This window comes from Elephas maximus, chromosome 1, assembly GCF_024166365.1.
Source record: "Elephas maximus indicus isolate mEleMax1 chromosome 1, mEleMax1 primary haplotype, whole genome shotgun sequence".
NCBI lineage: Eukaryota > Metazoa > Chordata > Mammalia > Proboscidea > Elephantidae > Elephas > Elephas maximus.
The window spans coordinates 173,482,450-173,499,005 of NC_064819.1; the positions used below are offsets into that span (position 1 = coordinate 173,482,450).

At 43.2% G+C, this 16,556-nt stretch overlaps 1 protein-coding gene across 17 annotated transcripts in view; it reads right to left on the reverse strand.

The window, feature by feature from the left end:
• The window catches only part of SCML4 (Scm polycomb group protein like 4), a 164,948-nt gene that overhangs the window by 46,387 nt on the left and 102,005 nt on the right, over positions 1 to 16,556 (reverse strand). For 16 of the 17 annotated variants that reach the window (XR_007519031.1, XR_007519038.1, XM_049899206.1 and 13 more), the window contains 3 exons: positions 15,263 to 15,392; positions 12,482 to 12,682; positions 3,434 to 3,628 (listed from right to left, as the gene is read on the reverse strand). Coding sequence is in view for 15 of the 17 variants with exons in the window: in XM_049899206.1 (XP_049755163.1) it covers positions 3,434 to 3,628; positions 12,482 to 12,682; positions 15,263 to 15,392 (526 nt within the window). In the remaining 2 variants the exon portion in view is untranslated. The remainder of the gene's footprint in view (positions 1 to 3,433; positions 3,629 to 12,481; positions 12,683 to 15,262; positions 15,393 to 16,556) is intronic. The other variant, XM_049899798.1, reaches the window with a different exon arrangement.

A 16,556-nucleotide genomic window follows, 5' to 3' on the forward strand; every position in this document is an offset into this window, starting at 1 on the left:
AGAGGACACCAACCACGAGACTAAAAGGCTTTTCCAAGCTCACATACGTAGAGATATCAAGAAAAACAAGTATATAGCATTTGCTCAGACCCACCCTATTTAATTAGGGACTTGCCTTTGTAAAGGCCAGATTTATTCCAATTTCCCAGGTCTCAGAGAGACTAAAGTAAAATTGCAGGCAAGGTCCTTGATAGTACCTGAAAGAATATACAAAAAAAGAATCTACACTAAGAATCTAACTTTATCCTTCACTGCTGTTCTCCTGGGTGTGACATAAGAACCCACTGCCACCAAGCTGATTCCGAGTCAGAGAGTAGAACAGCCCCATAGGGCTTCCAGGGCTGTAAATCTTTACAGAAGCAGACTGTCACATCTTTATCCTGTGGAGCTGCTGGTGGTTTTGAACTGCCGACCTCTTGCTTAGCAGTGGAGTGCTTTAACCACTGTGCCACCAGGGCTCCTTGAGGAATGCTGTTGTTGTTGTTAGGTGCTGTTGAGTCGGTCCCTACTCATAGTGACTCTATGTACAACAGAATGAAACACTGCCTGATCTTGCACCATTCCCAAAATCATTGTTAGCTTGAGCACATCGTTGTAGCCACTGTGTCAATCCATTTCGTTGACGGCCTTCCTCTTTTTTCCGGACCCTCTACTTTACCAGGAAACGCTGGTAGCGTAGTGGTTAAGAGCTATGGCTGCTAACAAAAAGGTCAGCAGTTTGAATCCACCAAGAGCTCCTTGGAAACTGAATGGGGCAGTTCTACTCTGTCTCTACTTTACCAAGCATGATGTCTTTTCTAGGGACTGATCCCTCCTGATAGCATGTCCAAAGTATATGAGACTTAGTCTCGTCATCCTTGCTTCTAAGGAGCTTTCTGGCTGTGCTTCTTCCAAGACAGATTTGTTCTTTCTTTTGGCAGTCCATGATATATTCAATATTCTTTGCCAACACCACAGCTCAAAGGTGTTAATTTTTCTTCGGTCTTCCTTATTCATTGTCCTGCTGTTGCATGCTTATAAGGTGATTGAAAACACCATGGCTTGGGTCAGGTGCACCTTAGTCTTCAAGGTGACATCTTTGCTGTTTAATACTTTAAAGAGGTCTTTTGCAGCATATTTGCCCAATGCAATGCATTTTTGATTTCTTGACCACTGCTTCCATGGGTGTTGATTGTGGATCTCAGTAAAATAAAATCCTTGACAACCTCAATCTTTTCTCCATTTATTATGATGCTGCTTATTGGTCCAGTTGTGAGAGTTTTTTTGTTTTCTTTTTGTTGATGTATAATCCATACCGAAGGCTGTAGTGATATTCATCAATAAGTGCCTCAAGTCCTCTTCACTTTCAGCAAGCAAGGTTGTGTCATCTGCATAACGCTGGTTGTTAATGAGTCTACTTCCAATCCTGATGCTGCGTTCTTCTTCATATAGTCCAGCTCCTTGAATTATCTGCTCAGCATACAGATCGAATAAGTATGGTGAAAGGATACAACCCTGACACATATGTTTCCTGACTTTAAATCACACAGTATCCCCTTGTTCTGTCTGAACAACTGCCTCTTGGTCTATGTACACATTCTTCATGAACAAAATTAAGTGTTCTGGAATTCCAATTCTTTGCAATGTTACCCAAAATTTGTTATGATCCACAGAGTCAAATGCCTTTGCATAGTCAATAAAACAGAGGTAAACATCTTTCCAGCATTCTCTGCTTTCAACCAGGATCCATCTGAGGTTGAGGTACAGTCACTCTTATTGTATGTATTCTTTTGTCAAATGCTCTAAGCCTATCTCTATGCACATATGTGTGGTTGTATCAGTTTTTCATTGTTCACAACGGTCATCTTATTCCCCCCAAATTTGCCTAAGCTCAACTATTTGTCTTATCCCAAGACAGGGTCTCACACAGTGCTTGGAACAGAGGAGGGTGCAGCCAGTGTCTGCAGAATGACATAATGACTGGATTCTAGTTTCACTGCCTATATGTTCTTCATATATCAATAGCACTACTTCCAGAGAAAGAAAAAAAGGTAAAATTTCAGCTCATTCTTGGGGATGTGGAGTCACTTTCAACTCTTCAAAAATCCAAAACTCAGGGCTGCTAAGTGGAGAAGGGAGCCCCTCCTATGAGCATCTAATTGCTTCTGCAGACAACTTTGTGATGAGTTCCCCCACGTGGCTTTGCTGACCTTCCCACTGATCACCTTTCCATCCTAAGCTATTCTGCAGCTGTGGTTCAAAAGGAGCTCAACCCCTGGGTCATTTTCCATCCAGCAACAAGAGAGAAACACCATCTCCCACTGCAAGGCATATTTGACACATGGTCCAGTCAAATTCCTGTACCAATTGACACTGTCATTATACATTTTATTCACACAGGTGGGCATATGAGGCTCCCAGGCAGGAATAACTTAATCCATTCTTTAGCCCTAGTTTCTCAGGGATTTTTTTGTTCCTTAGTTTCCTAGTTTTTCAATTACTCAACAGTGAAGAATAAAAGCTTAGTCTCAATTAGAAGAGAATATGGAAATCACTTATTATAAAGACTTGATCCTCATTATTTGTAGATTCTGTATTTGCAAATTCACCTTCTTGCTAAAATTTATTCACAGCCCCAATACCAATAATTGTTGTGCTTTTGTGATCGTTCGGGAATGTCCAGGTGAAGAGTGGGGGGCAGAGGGGGAGGTCGTTGAATGGTTCCAAAACAAAAAACCCAGTGTCGCTGAGTCAGTTCTAACTCATAGAGACCCTATAGGACACAGTAGAACTTCCCCGTAGAGTTCCCGAGGAGCGCCTGGCGGATTAGAACTGCTGACCCTTTGGTTGGCACCTACGTCACCAGGGTTTCCTGAGTGGTTCCATATTCGTTAAATCAGTGTTCACAGGGACTTTATAGAACACAATTACCAAGAATATTGAGAATTAACTGTGTACGTGATGCAGTCTCATGCCTAAATTCTAACATAGGCCTAAAAGCTATGAGTCCCTAGGTGGTGCAAACAGTCAATGTGCTCAGCTGCTAACTGAAAAGTTACAGGTTTGAGTCCACCAAGAGGCACCTTAGAAGAAAAGCATGGTGAACTACTTCTAAAAAATCAGCCATTGAAAACCCTAAGAAGCACAGTTCTGCTCTGACACACATGGGGTTGCCATGAGTCAGGGCTGACTTGATGGCAACTGGTTAAAAGCTATGTCAGCACTCAGTAGCTTGAGTGCCCTTTTCTGACTGCAGCCCGGGGTGAAGATCATCTAGGGACCCCTTAATCCTAGCCAGCCCTGAACGCTCCCTGGAAGCCCAGGGGCCTCCAGCAGAAGAACTTGAAGGAACTGTGATTTTTCCCTCAGCAGCAGCCGCTCCTGCCCCGGAAGACAGAGACACCCAGGACAGTAGGGCCACCCTGCTGGCAAGGGGAAGCTGCACAAAGCCTACCTGACTCTGTCCTCCCATCCTCGTTCTCCTGGGCTTTCTCAGAGGCACTGGAGCCCCTGGGGAAGGGCTGGTGGCTGAAGAGGTCATCACACAGGAGGCTTCGGCACAGCTTGGCCAGGAAGCGAAGGACATACCCGATGCTGTTCACCACAGGCAGACTCCGCAGGTGCTGTTTTCCATCAAAGGAAGCTGAGACTGAAAAACCACCAAGACAGCAACTAAGAGCTGGGCACTAGAGAAAACCACCAGTCGGTGAGCCCTGGGGAAGAGCGTTTCGTTTGTGCTGGTTTTGTTTTTAAATAGGCTTTCTTTGAATTGGAGTCCTGGGGTGTTAATGTGCTTTGCTGTTAACCAAAAGGTTGGAGGTTTGAGTCCACCCAGAGGTACCTCAGAAGAAAGTCCTGGTGATCTGCTTCCAAAAAATCAGCCATTGAAAACCCTATAGAGCACGGTTCTAACCTGACGGACATGGGGCCGCCATGAGTCTAAATCTACTTGATGGCAACGGGGCCGTCACGAGTCTAAATCTACTTGATGGCAACTGGTTTTTAATTTCGATTGGTTCCCCAGTCCCCCCCACCCCCACTAATGTCCTGTTTCTGTTTTCACTAATGTCCTGGAATTAATATATATTATTCCAGGATCCAATCCAGTGTACCACATTGCATTTAGTCATCATGTCTCCTTTGGTCAGTTTCTTGGTCTTTTCTTATTTTTCATGTCTCTGACAGATTTGAAGAGTAGTAGTTAGGTATTTTGTAAATGCCCTGAGTTGTTTGAGTTTGTCTGATAATTTTCTCATGATTAAATTGGGGTTATAAGTTTTTGGGAAGAAGGCCATAGAGGTGAATTGCCTTTCTTGTCACATTATATCGGAGATTACATGGTATCCACATGACTTATCACTGGTGACATTAACCTTCTTGCCAAGGTGGTGTTTGCCAGGTTTCTCCAGTGTATTCTCCTATTTTATTCTTTGGAGGTGAGTCACGACGTCCTGCACACACTCCAAGGTGGTGGGGGCATTAAGCTCCACTTCTACATGTTATTTGGAATTCTCCTATAAGGAAGGTTAGTCCCCTCCCCCATTTATTTATTTAGTAAATTATTTGTTTATATCAATGTAAATTTAACTATATTTTATACCACAAGTAATTCAATACTGTGCTAGTTATTTTGCTGCTGAAAGTGTGCCAACTTTGGTCTTGGGAGCTTTCTCAGGTTAACTCCTGTGTCACTTATGATCTACCGTAATTTTTTTTGCACCTCCATTTCTCCAAGGAGCCGTGGTTCCTATTACTGAAGAGTGATGTTTAGATGTTATTGTTGTTGTTAGGTGCCATCAAGTCAGTTCCAACTCATAGCGACCCTATGTACAACAGAACAAAACACTGCCCAGACCTGCGCCATCCTTGCAATCGTTGTTATGCTTAAGCCTATTGTTGCAGCCACTGTGTCAATCCATCTCACTGAGAGCTTTCCTCTTTCCCACTGACACTGTACCAAGCATGATGTCCTTCTCAGGGACTGATCCTTCCTGACATGTCCAAAGTATGTGAGACTTAGTCTCGCCATCCTTGTTTCTAAGGAGCATTCTGGTTGTACTTCTTCCAAGACGGACTTGTTTGTTCTTCTGCCAGTCCATGGAATATTCAATATTCTTTGCCAATGCCACGATTCAAAGGTGTCAATTCTTCTTCAGCCTTCCTTATTCATTGTTCAGCTTTTGCGTGCATATGAAGTGATTGAAAACACCATGGATTGGGTCAGGTGCACCTTAGTCTTAAAAAAGACATCTTTGATTTTCCACACTTTAAAGAGATCTTTTACAGCCAATTTGCCCAAGCAATTCTTCTTTTGATTTCTTGAGTGCTGCTTTCGTGGATGTTGATTGTGGATCCAAGTAAAATGAAATCCTTGACAACCTCAGTCTTTTCTCCATTTATCTTGATGTTGCTTATTGGACCAGTTGTGAGGATTTTTGTTTTCTTTATGTTGAGGTGTAATCCATACTAAAGGCTGTGGTCTTTGCTCTACATCAGTAAGTGCTTCAAGTCCTCTTCAATTTCAGCAAGAAACATTGTGTCATCTGCATAACGAATGTTGTTAACGAGTCTACCTCCAATCCTGATGCTGCGTTCTTCTGCATAGAGTCCAGCTTCTCGGATTATTTGCTGAGCACACAGATTGAATAGGTATGGTGAAATGATACAACCATGATGCACACCTTACCTGACTTTATACCAATTAGTATCCCCTTGTTCTGTTCAAACAACTGCCTCTTGATCTATGTATGTATTCCTCATGAGCACAATTAAGTGTTCTGGAATTCCCAGTCTTTGCAAAGCTATCTATAATTTGTTATGATCCACACTGTCGAATGCATTTGCATAGTCAATAAAACAGAGGTAAACATCTTTCTGGTATTTTCTGCTTTCAGCCAGGATCCATCTGACGTCACCAATGATATTCCTGGTTCCATGTCCTCTTCTGAATCCGGACTGAATTTCTGGCAGTTCCCTGTTGATACACTGCTATAGCTGCTTTTGAATGACCCTCAGCAAAATTTTACTTACGTGTGATATTAATGATATTGTTCAATAATTTCTGCATTTGATGGCATCACCTTTCTTGGGAATGGGCATAAATATGGATCTCTCCCAGTCTATTGGCCAGGTAGCTATCTTTCAAATTTCTTGGCATAGATGAGTGAGCACTTCCAGCACTGTATCCATTTGCTGAAACATCTCAATTGGTATACCATCAATTCCTGGAGCCTTGTTTTTCACCAGTGCCTTCAGTGCAGGTTGGACTTCTTCCTTCAGTACCATTGGTTCCTGCTCATTGCTACCTCCTGCAATGGTTGAACATTGACCAATTCTTTTCGGTATAGTGACTCTGTGTATTCCTTCCATCTTCTTTTGATGCTCCCTTCATCATTTAATATTTTCCCCATAGAATCCTTCAATATTACAACTTGAGGCTTGAATTTTTTCTTCAGTTCTTTCATATTGAGAAATGCTGAGCGTGTTCTTCCCTTTTGGTTTTTCTATCTCCAAGTCTTTGCACATATCACTATAATGTTTTACTTTGTCTTCTCAAGCCATCTTTTGAAATCTTCTGTTCAACTCTTTTACTTCGTCATTTCTTCCTTTCTCTTTAGTTACTTGACGTTCAAAAGCAAGTTTCAGAGTCTCTTCTAACATCTGTTTTGGTCATGTCTTTCTTTCCTGTCTTTTTAATGATGCCTTGCTTTCTTCACAAATGATGTCCTTGACATCATTTCACAACTTGTCTGGTTTTCCGTCACTAGTGTTCTATGTGTCAAATCTATTCTTGAGACGGCCTCTAAATTCATACTTTGGCTCCATGGACTTGTTCTAATTTTCTTCAGTTTCAACTTGAACTTGCATATGAGCAATTAATGGTCTGTTCCACAGTTGGTTCTTGGTCTTGTTCTGATGATATTGATCTTTTCCATCATCTCTTCCTACAGATGTAGTTGATTTCACTCCTGAGTATTCCATCTGGCGAGGTCCATGTATATATTCACTGTTCATGTTTGGTGAAAAAAGGTATTTACAATGAAGAAGTCGTTGGTCTTGCAGTATTCTGTCATGCGATCGCCAGCATTGTTTCTATCACCAAGGCCATATTTTTCAACTACCAATCCTTTTTCTTTGTTTCCAGCTTTTGCATTCCAATCACCAGTAATTATCAATGCATGCTGATTGCATGTTTGATCAAATTTCAGACTGCAGTAAGTTGGTAAAAATCTTCAATTTCTTCATCTTTGGCCTTAAATTGAATAATAGTGGTTGATCCATAAATTTGAATAATAGTCGTATTAACTGATCTTCCTTGTAGGCATATGGATATTATCCTATCACTGACATCATTGTACTTCAGGATAGATCTTGAAATGTTCTTTTTGATGATGAATGCAACGCCATTCCTCCTCAAGATTTTGTTCCCGGCATAGTAGGACATCTGATTGTCTGATTCAAAATGGACAATATCAGTCCGTTTCAGCTCACTAATGCCTAGGATATCAATGTTTATATGTTCCATTTCATTTTTGACTACTTCCGGTTTTCCTAGATTCATACATCGTACATTCCAGGTTCCAACTATTAATGGATGTGTGTAGCTGTTTCCTCTTATTTTGAGTTGTGCCACATCAGCAAATGAGGGTCCCGAAAGCTTGACTCCATCCACGTCATTAAGGTTGACTCTACTTTGAAGAGGCAGCTCTTCCCCAGTTGTCTTCTGAGTGCCTTCCAAACTGGGGGGCTCATCTTCCGACATTATATCAAACAATGCTTTGCTGCTATTCATAAAGTTTTCACTGGCTAAATCTTTTCAGAAGTAGATTGCCAGGTCCTTCTTACTAGTCTTCTTAGTCTGGAAACTCAACTGAATCCTGTCCACCATGGGTGACCCTGCTCGTATTTGAATACCAGTGGCATAGCTTCCAGGGTCACAGCAACAAGCAAGCCCCCACAGGACGACAAACTGACAGACACTTGGGGGTGTTTAGATAGAAAGTGACATTTAGAAGTGGACACTGTTGTGTGCACATTGCTACTAGGGTGTCGCTAGTTCTTAGCCCTTTCAGTGAGCAGAGCTAAGAAACACGTCTGTATACCATTGTAGCTGTTAGGTTCCATTGGTCATTTTCAACTCATAGCGACCCTATACAATAAAGTAGAACTGCCTCATAGAGTTTTCTTGGCTATAATCTTTACGGAAGCAGATCACCAGGTCTTTCTCCTGTGGAGCTGCTGGGTGGGTTTGAACTGTCAACCTTCCAGTTAGCAGCTGGACACTTAACCGTTTGCACTACCAGGGCCCCTTTAGTCTGTGTACTAACGCACTATATCTATTTGCATACATATATATTCAAATAAATATGAATTCATATTGATGTCTCCAACTCTAGTCCAGCACCACAGGGTTCACTCTTGCCTTCTGAAGGAGAATTTTATAAAAGGAAAAAATCCTCTCCACAGTGGGTTGCTAGAATTTAGACTAGAGAGACACCAGTTTCCTGTAGCCCAGAGCATGTTCCTTTCTGCATTTCTTCTCACAGCCCTCTAGCCCATGTGCCTGCACACCAGCTCCAGCACTGGGGGACACACAGGAGACCCCAACAGGATGTTCTGCTTCCCATCCCAGTCTCTGCCACTCAGGTGTCAACACCTAACAGGCAGCCTGGTCACTTCTATTACATCCCCCAAAGGCTGGAGAGGCAGGGGCTGGGGCAGGGATGACCATATCTAGTTTTAGTTTCAGAACTCAAAAGGAAACACCCACTCTAACATGAATTCAAAAGAACCCTTTCTTTCGTATCTCCCTTTACAGTTTGACAAAAGCTTTCATAGTTGTTAACTCCTTCAGTGCTCCCAACAGTGAACAAAAGATTATCACCCTGTGTTATAGATGAGAAAATCAAGGGGAGGACCTGGGGTAGTTTTCCAGGTCTTGTGGTCTCTAAGTGGCACTTGCCTGTCAGTTTTAAAACTCCCTGATTGGGAGAGCCAGTCAAAGTGGTCAGGAGGTTGTCCTGACCACTTGAAAGCTCTGGAAATTCCCTTTTAGTGGGGGCACTGCCACTTGCCTCCACGTATTCTAGTTACAACTAGTAGTCCCTGACTTACAACGTATTCCAGTTATGATGAACTGCACTTATGACCTTCTAGGTTTTTTTTTTTTTTTTGTATATTTTATCATTAGTACATCTTCCTGGGAGGAAGTTACAGGAAAATGCATGCAGAGGATATGGAAAAAATTGCTGAGTTATGTGAACATATTTCAAGCATTTGATCAGGATAATACAGTGGAAGAGATCAGTGGAAAAACTGTCCATAAGGCAAGAACACTCAATATAGAACTTGATATTGCCAATGTGGAACAGCTCATAGATCACAAAGAAGAGGACTTGACAGATCAAGCCTTAATGGATTTTGAAGAGTAAAGAAACGCTAAAGAAGAAAAAATAATGAGGAAGGGGCAAAGTTGTAAAAAAATTTTACAGTGAAAGGATTAGCTGGAGTTTTTTCTAAATTAAATCAAGAACTTTAGTTGCTTGAAAACATCAAACCAAAAGCTGATCGCTTTGCTATAGTTGGTAGGCAGATTCGGGTAGCAGTGAAATATTACTCTGAAATACATGAAGAAAGAAAGTAAAGGATTATACAGACAATTCTTACTAATTTTCTGACTAGAAACACCATTCCTATTCCCAGGGTTAATCCAGTTTATCTAGAACCTTCCACAAGTGGAGTTATTACAACTGATAAAATGCCAACATTATCTAATTCTTCATCATTGTTGGGGTAAATTTTTATGATTTGAATGTTTCTTTATGTATATATGTATTAAAATATATCTCTAAGTTTATATGTAATGTTTCCAACCCCCAAAGACAAATAAAGTTTGCATTTATAAAGACACTGATGATAAAAGGCAGTAATGATGAAACTAAAAAAAAAAAAAAATGAGGTATTTGACTTATGTCAGAACTGACTTACACTGGAGTCATCGGAACAGAACCCTGTCATACATCAGAGATTACCTATACCCTAAAAGACCGTGCAATGGAAGCTGAACCCACAGCAGGAGGGGCTTGGGGCATCGAGCTTGTCCCATAAATCACTGTGCATGCACTCCCAGGGGTGCCTCAGAGATCACAAAGTGGGAAAATTCCACCACTTGAAGGAGGACATGGAATCTATGAGATCACAAAAACAACACCTCTGGGAGAGTGTGGCTAAGGCAGAGCATCCAAACAGGTGTGCTGGAAATGGGTTACAGGGTACTAAGATACTGCTCCATCCCTGAGTGGTCTGAGGCCCAGACAGCCTCTTCCAGCCAAGGGCAATTTTATTCCTTGACCTCATGGTGCCAGCACCAATCTTACCTTTTTCTATGTGTTGTGACATGGGGACATTTGGAAAGCAGGGCCTCAAGGATCAGGCTCTAAGTGGAGAGTGAGAGTCTGGACTATTTCTCCTGGAGCCCCCTCCTTTCCTAAACTACTTTGCTGAGCCTCAACATCATCATCTATAACATGAAGGACTTGGTCATTTAGCACCTCGTGGTGGTAGCATGAGGAGGCAGCTTGGTGCACTCTTCAAGACACTTAGGCAGCATGTCAGCTCAGGCCTTTGTGGAATTCCCTCAGCCAAGGGAAACTTGGCAAGGCTCTGCCCCACTCTCGTTTTGATGCCAGACACTGAAGAACTCCTCCCCACTGCCAAGGCCCCTGAGGCCATAGAAAGAAGGCTGGGCAGAAAAGCAGGGAAAATGAGGTCAGCTCTCCCAGGGGAGGGGCAGGGACCATAAAGAACATAGTGAGAACAGTATGTACTCAAGGGGGTGGGCATGGACAGAAGGAGGTGCTTTCTCTGAGCACTACACCTGTGTCTTGAGCCATTCTACTTAGAAAGGAAAAGGGCCTTCAGCCTTGGAGGGAAGCCCTGGATGGAGAACCTGGATCTCAGGTGGAAACCAGGAAACGCGCCTCCAAGGGGCTCATGCAGGGCCTGATGGCAGGGCTTTCTTTTTGACCTCTCTTGGAGCTCTACTTCTTCCTCCTGTTTCTGCTTACATCTACCAAAGTCTCTTAAAAATCACCTTGGGTAGACACATGACCTGGGTCTTGCCAAATTCTATTTTAATCAATTACCAGCAAGTCAGAGGCAGCTTCCTGTTCAGAGGGCATTCTACCTAAGCAAAACCAGCCAGAGCTGGGGAAGCTGTGCTGGGTGCCCTCTCCATCCTCCAAGCCTTGGGGATCTAGAGTTAAATAAAATACCCTTGCTATGGTTCTTCAGGACACAGCCATGTTAGAAGCAACAGCCTGCCTATTTTCTTAGCTAGCCAACAGGATCACCTGCACTGACCCATTGCCAAGTACTCTTCCTCCTTTTCCCTGGTGACATGGGGGTCATGTCAGTGATGCATGGCCAGAGAGGGCATCAGGCTGTCCCTTGGAGTTGAAACATCTGGGAAGGTCCCAGGCTGCAGGGCTTAACGCCAGGTGTTGCATCCATTATGTATACAGAAGGAGCCTCTGCAGACAAACTTCTGAAGGGGATCGAGCTCCTGATTCTGCCCCTCTTGCTTGATGGTGGCTGCTTCTGCTCCCTCCAGAAAATGTTCATTTGGGACTGAAATTGGAGGGCTAATGGGAGAAGGGATTTTTTTCTGACCTTGAGGGCTCTTGTTTAAAAAAAAAAAAAAAATTGTAAGATGGAGCAAAGGCTATGTGCCTTCCCCATTGCCCTGTGTGCTGATGGTGATATGTGCTATAAAAACAAGTACAGAGTAAAGTAAGAGGAAATAGAGAGTGACAGGGGCTGATATTTTAGACAGGGTGGTCAGGAAAGGATGCTGATGAAGTAGCATTTGAGAAGAAACCTGAAGGAAGTGTGGGAACAAGTCAGGGAGACATCTAAGGGAAGAGCACCCAGGAAAATGGAGCAACATGTGAAAGGAACCTGGGTCAGGAGCAAGGTCAGAGGATACAGAAAGAACAGCAAGGAGGCCACTGTGGCCCAAGCAGAGTGAAGGATGGGGAAAGACATGACCGGGCGACTGAAGAGGCGGGTCGCCTTGTAAGGACTTGGGCTTTTACTCTCAGTGAGAAGGGGCCACTGGAGGCTTTAGAGAGAGATGGGGCATGATCTGAATTAGATTTTTAAAGAACCAGAGTGGTTTGCTGTGAGTGGTGAAAGGTGATTGGATTCTGGATCTATTCTGAAGGTAAAGCAATAGGATTTACTGCTGGGCTGGATATAGTGCCTAGGAGACAGGGAAGAGTCAAGGATGAGGCTTCAGATGGCCAGTATTCTTACCAAGTCTGGAAGCATCTTTTCCTCAAGCCCTAGGAGACACCTCTAGCACACAGTGTCCTAAGATCCCCAGAGCCTAACAGATGGAGGACACAGCCAAAACCACTGTCCCCCAAAGCTGAGTATGGCTACTTTCCTTTTCAGAGAGACTCCTATAGCCCTCTTCATACAATCTGCCCCAGGGTCTTACCTGACACCATCTCACCACCATAGCCCTGCTTGACCAGAGAGAAGACCAGCTTCTGCTGGTGGGCACAGTCGATACATGCTTGCACAGCTTGCTGCAGGACTGCAGATGGCCTCTCGGGTCCGAAGTGCTCAGGGAGCTGCTGCACCTTCCTCCTTTCCAGGTATGGCCCTGCGTTGGCTTGCTTGTTGATGTAAAGGCAGACTATGGAAACAGAGACCACAAAGCCTCAGCATCAGATGTGCATCAGGCAATTGGGCTGCTCCCATGTACTGGGACATACCTCTACCATCCTCTTCGGCCCTGGGCCTTGGGAAAAGACAGACTCTTTCCAACATAGGAAGTAAAAGAGGCAAAAGCACCAAACACCCCACCTTATAGGGCTTTCTCTCAAGGGGGACTCCTGCTAGGGGACAGATGGGTATGCTCATACCTGATGTACATACTCAAACCTGAACGGTGGAAGATTATAGTGGCTTATGTGGACTGTGTGTGCAGATGTATATATGTGCTGGGCATGTGCACATACAAAATAGTCTTCCTTCTTCTACAGGAGCTATCAAGCTACACATAATGTTTGCCATTTCTTTGTTAATCTTCTATGATTAAAAAATCAGGCCAATGTTGATCGCTCTGGAGACTATATAATCAATGAAGTTCTAAAGAGATTGCTGCCTTCTCTTACACTCATCTGAGACAATTATAAGAAGTCTAAGCTCAAGGAAATAGATGCTCAGCTGCCCATTCAGGTGAACTCAGTCAATGGTCTCCACACTTTAAAAATCACAAACCCATCATAAAAAAATATTTTGAGCACATGCCCCAAAATGTATTTGTTTATAAATAATATATATTCTTGGTTTTATTATGGTATTGTGTACTTTGAAAAATATACCCAAGAAATATAAATTTTAAAATAAGGAGAGAAAAATAGATATTAATAGCAAGCGTCATATCTTCTTATACAGTGAAAACTGTGAGAGCTGGAACTCAATGGGACTGCCTTGTTTTTCCAGGTCTCGAAAGTTTTCCACCTTTGACAGGGTGCTTTTTCCACTTTTGTATTGTTCGTTTTAGTGGGAAATATTTGTTTTCCTTCTGTGACAGGTTTCCCCCTTACACAGTTTCCAGCTTTCACTGTATATGTTAATGACTCCTCTTATGTACCATCTCCCCATCCTACACCACCTCCACCGGGGGTATGGGCATCTTAACTTGGAGACTACCCATGCAAAGGATTGTTGAAGAAAGGCTTTCCAATGAGACCGATAGTATTTTGGAAAGGTTAAAGAGTAACAACAAAGGTGAAAATTTTTTTATTGAGCAACTTTTATTACACTGCGTACTTTATATAATTTGACCCTGGGTGGTGTAAACAGTTAATGTGTTCAGCTACTAACTGAAAGGTTGGTGGTTTAAGCCCACCCAGAGGCACTTTGGAAGAAAGTCCCAGTGACCTACTTCCAAGAGGGCACAGCCATTGAAATCCCTACAGAACGTAGTTCTACTCTGACACACATTGGGTTGCCATAAGTTGGAATCAACTCAAAGGCGAATAGTTTATATACTTTATCTTATTTGATTCTCAAGACAAACCTGTGAGTTGGGTATTATTACTGTGTTACTAATGAAGAAACTGAGGCTTAAAAAACAAAATTTTTTTTTTTTTTAAATGGCTAAATGGCTGCTCAAAGTCTGTTATCGGTAGTGGAACAGGGATTTGGACTCAAGTCTTTCTGAGGACAAGGCCTGTGCTCTTTTCATTCTATAGGCTTCATTTGCTTCCACCCATCCCAGACAATTAAGGAAAATCCAGTTAATAAGGGACCTTCATACTAGGCACTGTGCTAGGCCCTACAGAGAAAATGGTGACCAAACAGATGCAGTGCCTGCCTCCACAGAGCTTACAGCCCAGTATGGGAGACAGACCTACTTGGGGAATCACACAAACAGATGTGAGCCTGTGGCTATGGGAGACACTAGGAAGGTATCAGGAGAGCCCGTACTGGGAGAATTTGACCCTAGCTGGACAATCAGTGAAGGCTGCCTAGAGAGAGATATGCTTGAGCTGAGATGTAAGGGAGGAACAGGGTGAACAGAAGGGAAGATCACTCCAGGTGCAGGGAAGAGAATATGGCCACTCCTAGAGACTAAGAAAAGAAGAGCAGTATGGCTGGTCACATGAGGATGGAGTGTGCAGGGCCTTGCCGCCATATTAAGAAATTTGGTCTTTACCTAAGAGCAATGGGAGGTGGTTGAAGGGATTCAAATAGGGTGGAAGTGGGGGCTATGGTTGTAGTGAAAGGGGACTGTTAGAATGCGTGTGAGATGGGATCAGATTGGTGTCACTCTCGTGATGAAACTGTTGGTGAAGGAGGGATCAGAGAGAGAGAGATTGTGATGCATACTATCTTGACTCAGTTGGAGGGTGCTGGGTGGGACGAAGGGAGGTTAGGGTCATTAGAATCTGGAAGTTCAAATACAGGTAATGGAAACACCCTTCAAGGTGAACAGGCTTACTACTGGGGCAAGGTAAATCATCAATCTCTCTTTCTCATCCCACCCCAAAGCAACCAGCTACATTCAAGATGCACTGAAAACTAAGGTTCAAATAACTCAAGCTGTAAGACATTTAAACTCATGTTCTCAGAGAATCTGGTCATCCTATCTGCCATGGAGCTTTCTCAGGTGGCAGCTCTTTCATTCATAAAGTAATTGTTTGATAGCAGGTTGCTTTGTTACCTGCTGGCAATTGCAGCCTTGGAGCTCATTCTGCGGACCTACCTGTGAGAGCTTGTGGGACTGCCAAGCTGGGTATGGTGGCTGCATCCTGAGGAATGTTGCTGAGGTCAGGCTCAGGGGTACTCCGTGGAGGTGAGAGAGCTAAAGGAGTCATGAGAACTCGAGACTTCAGCTGCAAGAGAGAGCCTGACAGGTCAATAAATCTGGATATGTTCTCTATACATTTCCAGAATATTTCCTTGATATCAGTTCATCATTACTACTCTAGCGTGCTTCTACAACTTTCTATTGTGAAGCTTTGGGGGCTGAACTTCAGTCTGATGGTGGTTATGTTTGAGATGACAATGTTCCGCTGTTATTCATAAGGATTTCACTGGCTAATGCCCTTCAGAAGTAGACCGTTGGGTCCTTCTTCCTAGTCTGTCTCAGTCTGGAAGCTCAGCTGAAACCTGTCCTCCATGGGTGACCCTGCTGGTATCTGAATACCGGTGGCATAGCTTCCAGCATCACAGCAACACACAAGCCCCCACAGTACGACAAACTGACAGACACGTGGGGGCTTATGTTTGGGATCGACTATACACATGGACCTCACCAGATGGAACACACAGAAATCAAATTGACTATATCTGTGGAAAGAGATGATGGAAAAGCTCAATATCTTCAGTCAGAACAAGGCCAGGGGCTGACTGTGGAACAGACCATCAATTGCTCATATGCAAGTTCAAGCTGAAACTGAAGAAAATCAGAGCAAGTCCACAAGAGCCAAAATATGACCTCGAGTATATCCCACCTGAATTTAGAGACCATCTGAAGAATAGATTTGATGCATTGAACACTAGTGACCACAGACCAGACGAGTTGTAGAAGGACATCAAGGACATCATCCATGAAGAAAGCAAGAGGTCACTGAAAAGACAGGAAAGAAAGAAAAGACCAAGATGGATGTCAGAGGAGACTCTGAAACTTGCTCTTGAGCGGTGAGCAGCTAAAGCAAAAGGAAGAACTGAGGAAGTAAAAGAACTGAACAGAAGATTTCAAAGGGCCTCTCTAGAAGACAAAGTAAAGTATTATAATGACATGTACAAAGAGCTGGAGATGGAAAACCAAAAGGGAAGAACATGCTCGACGTTTCTCAAGTTGAAAGAACTGAAGAAAAAATTCAAGCCTCGAGTTGCAATAGTGAAGGATTCCATGGGGGAAAATATTAAATGATGCAGGAAGCATCAAAAGAAGATGGAAGGAATACACAGAGTCGTTATACCAAAAAGAATTAGTCAGTATTCAACCATTTCAAGAGGTGGCGTATGATCAGGAACCAATGGTCTGAAGGAAG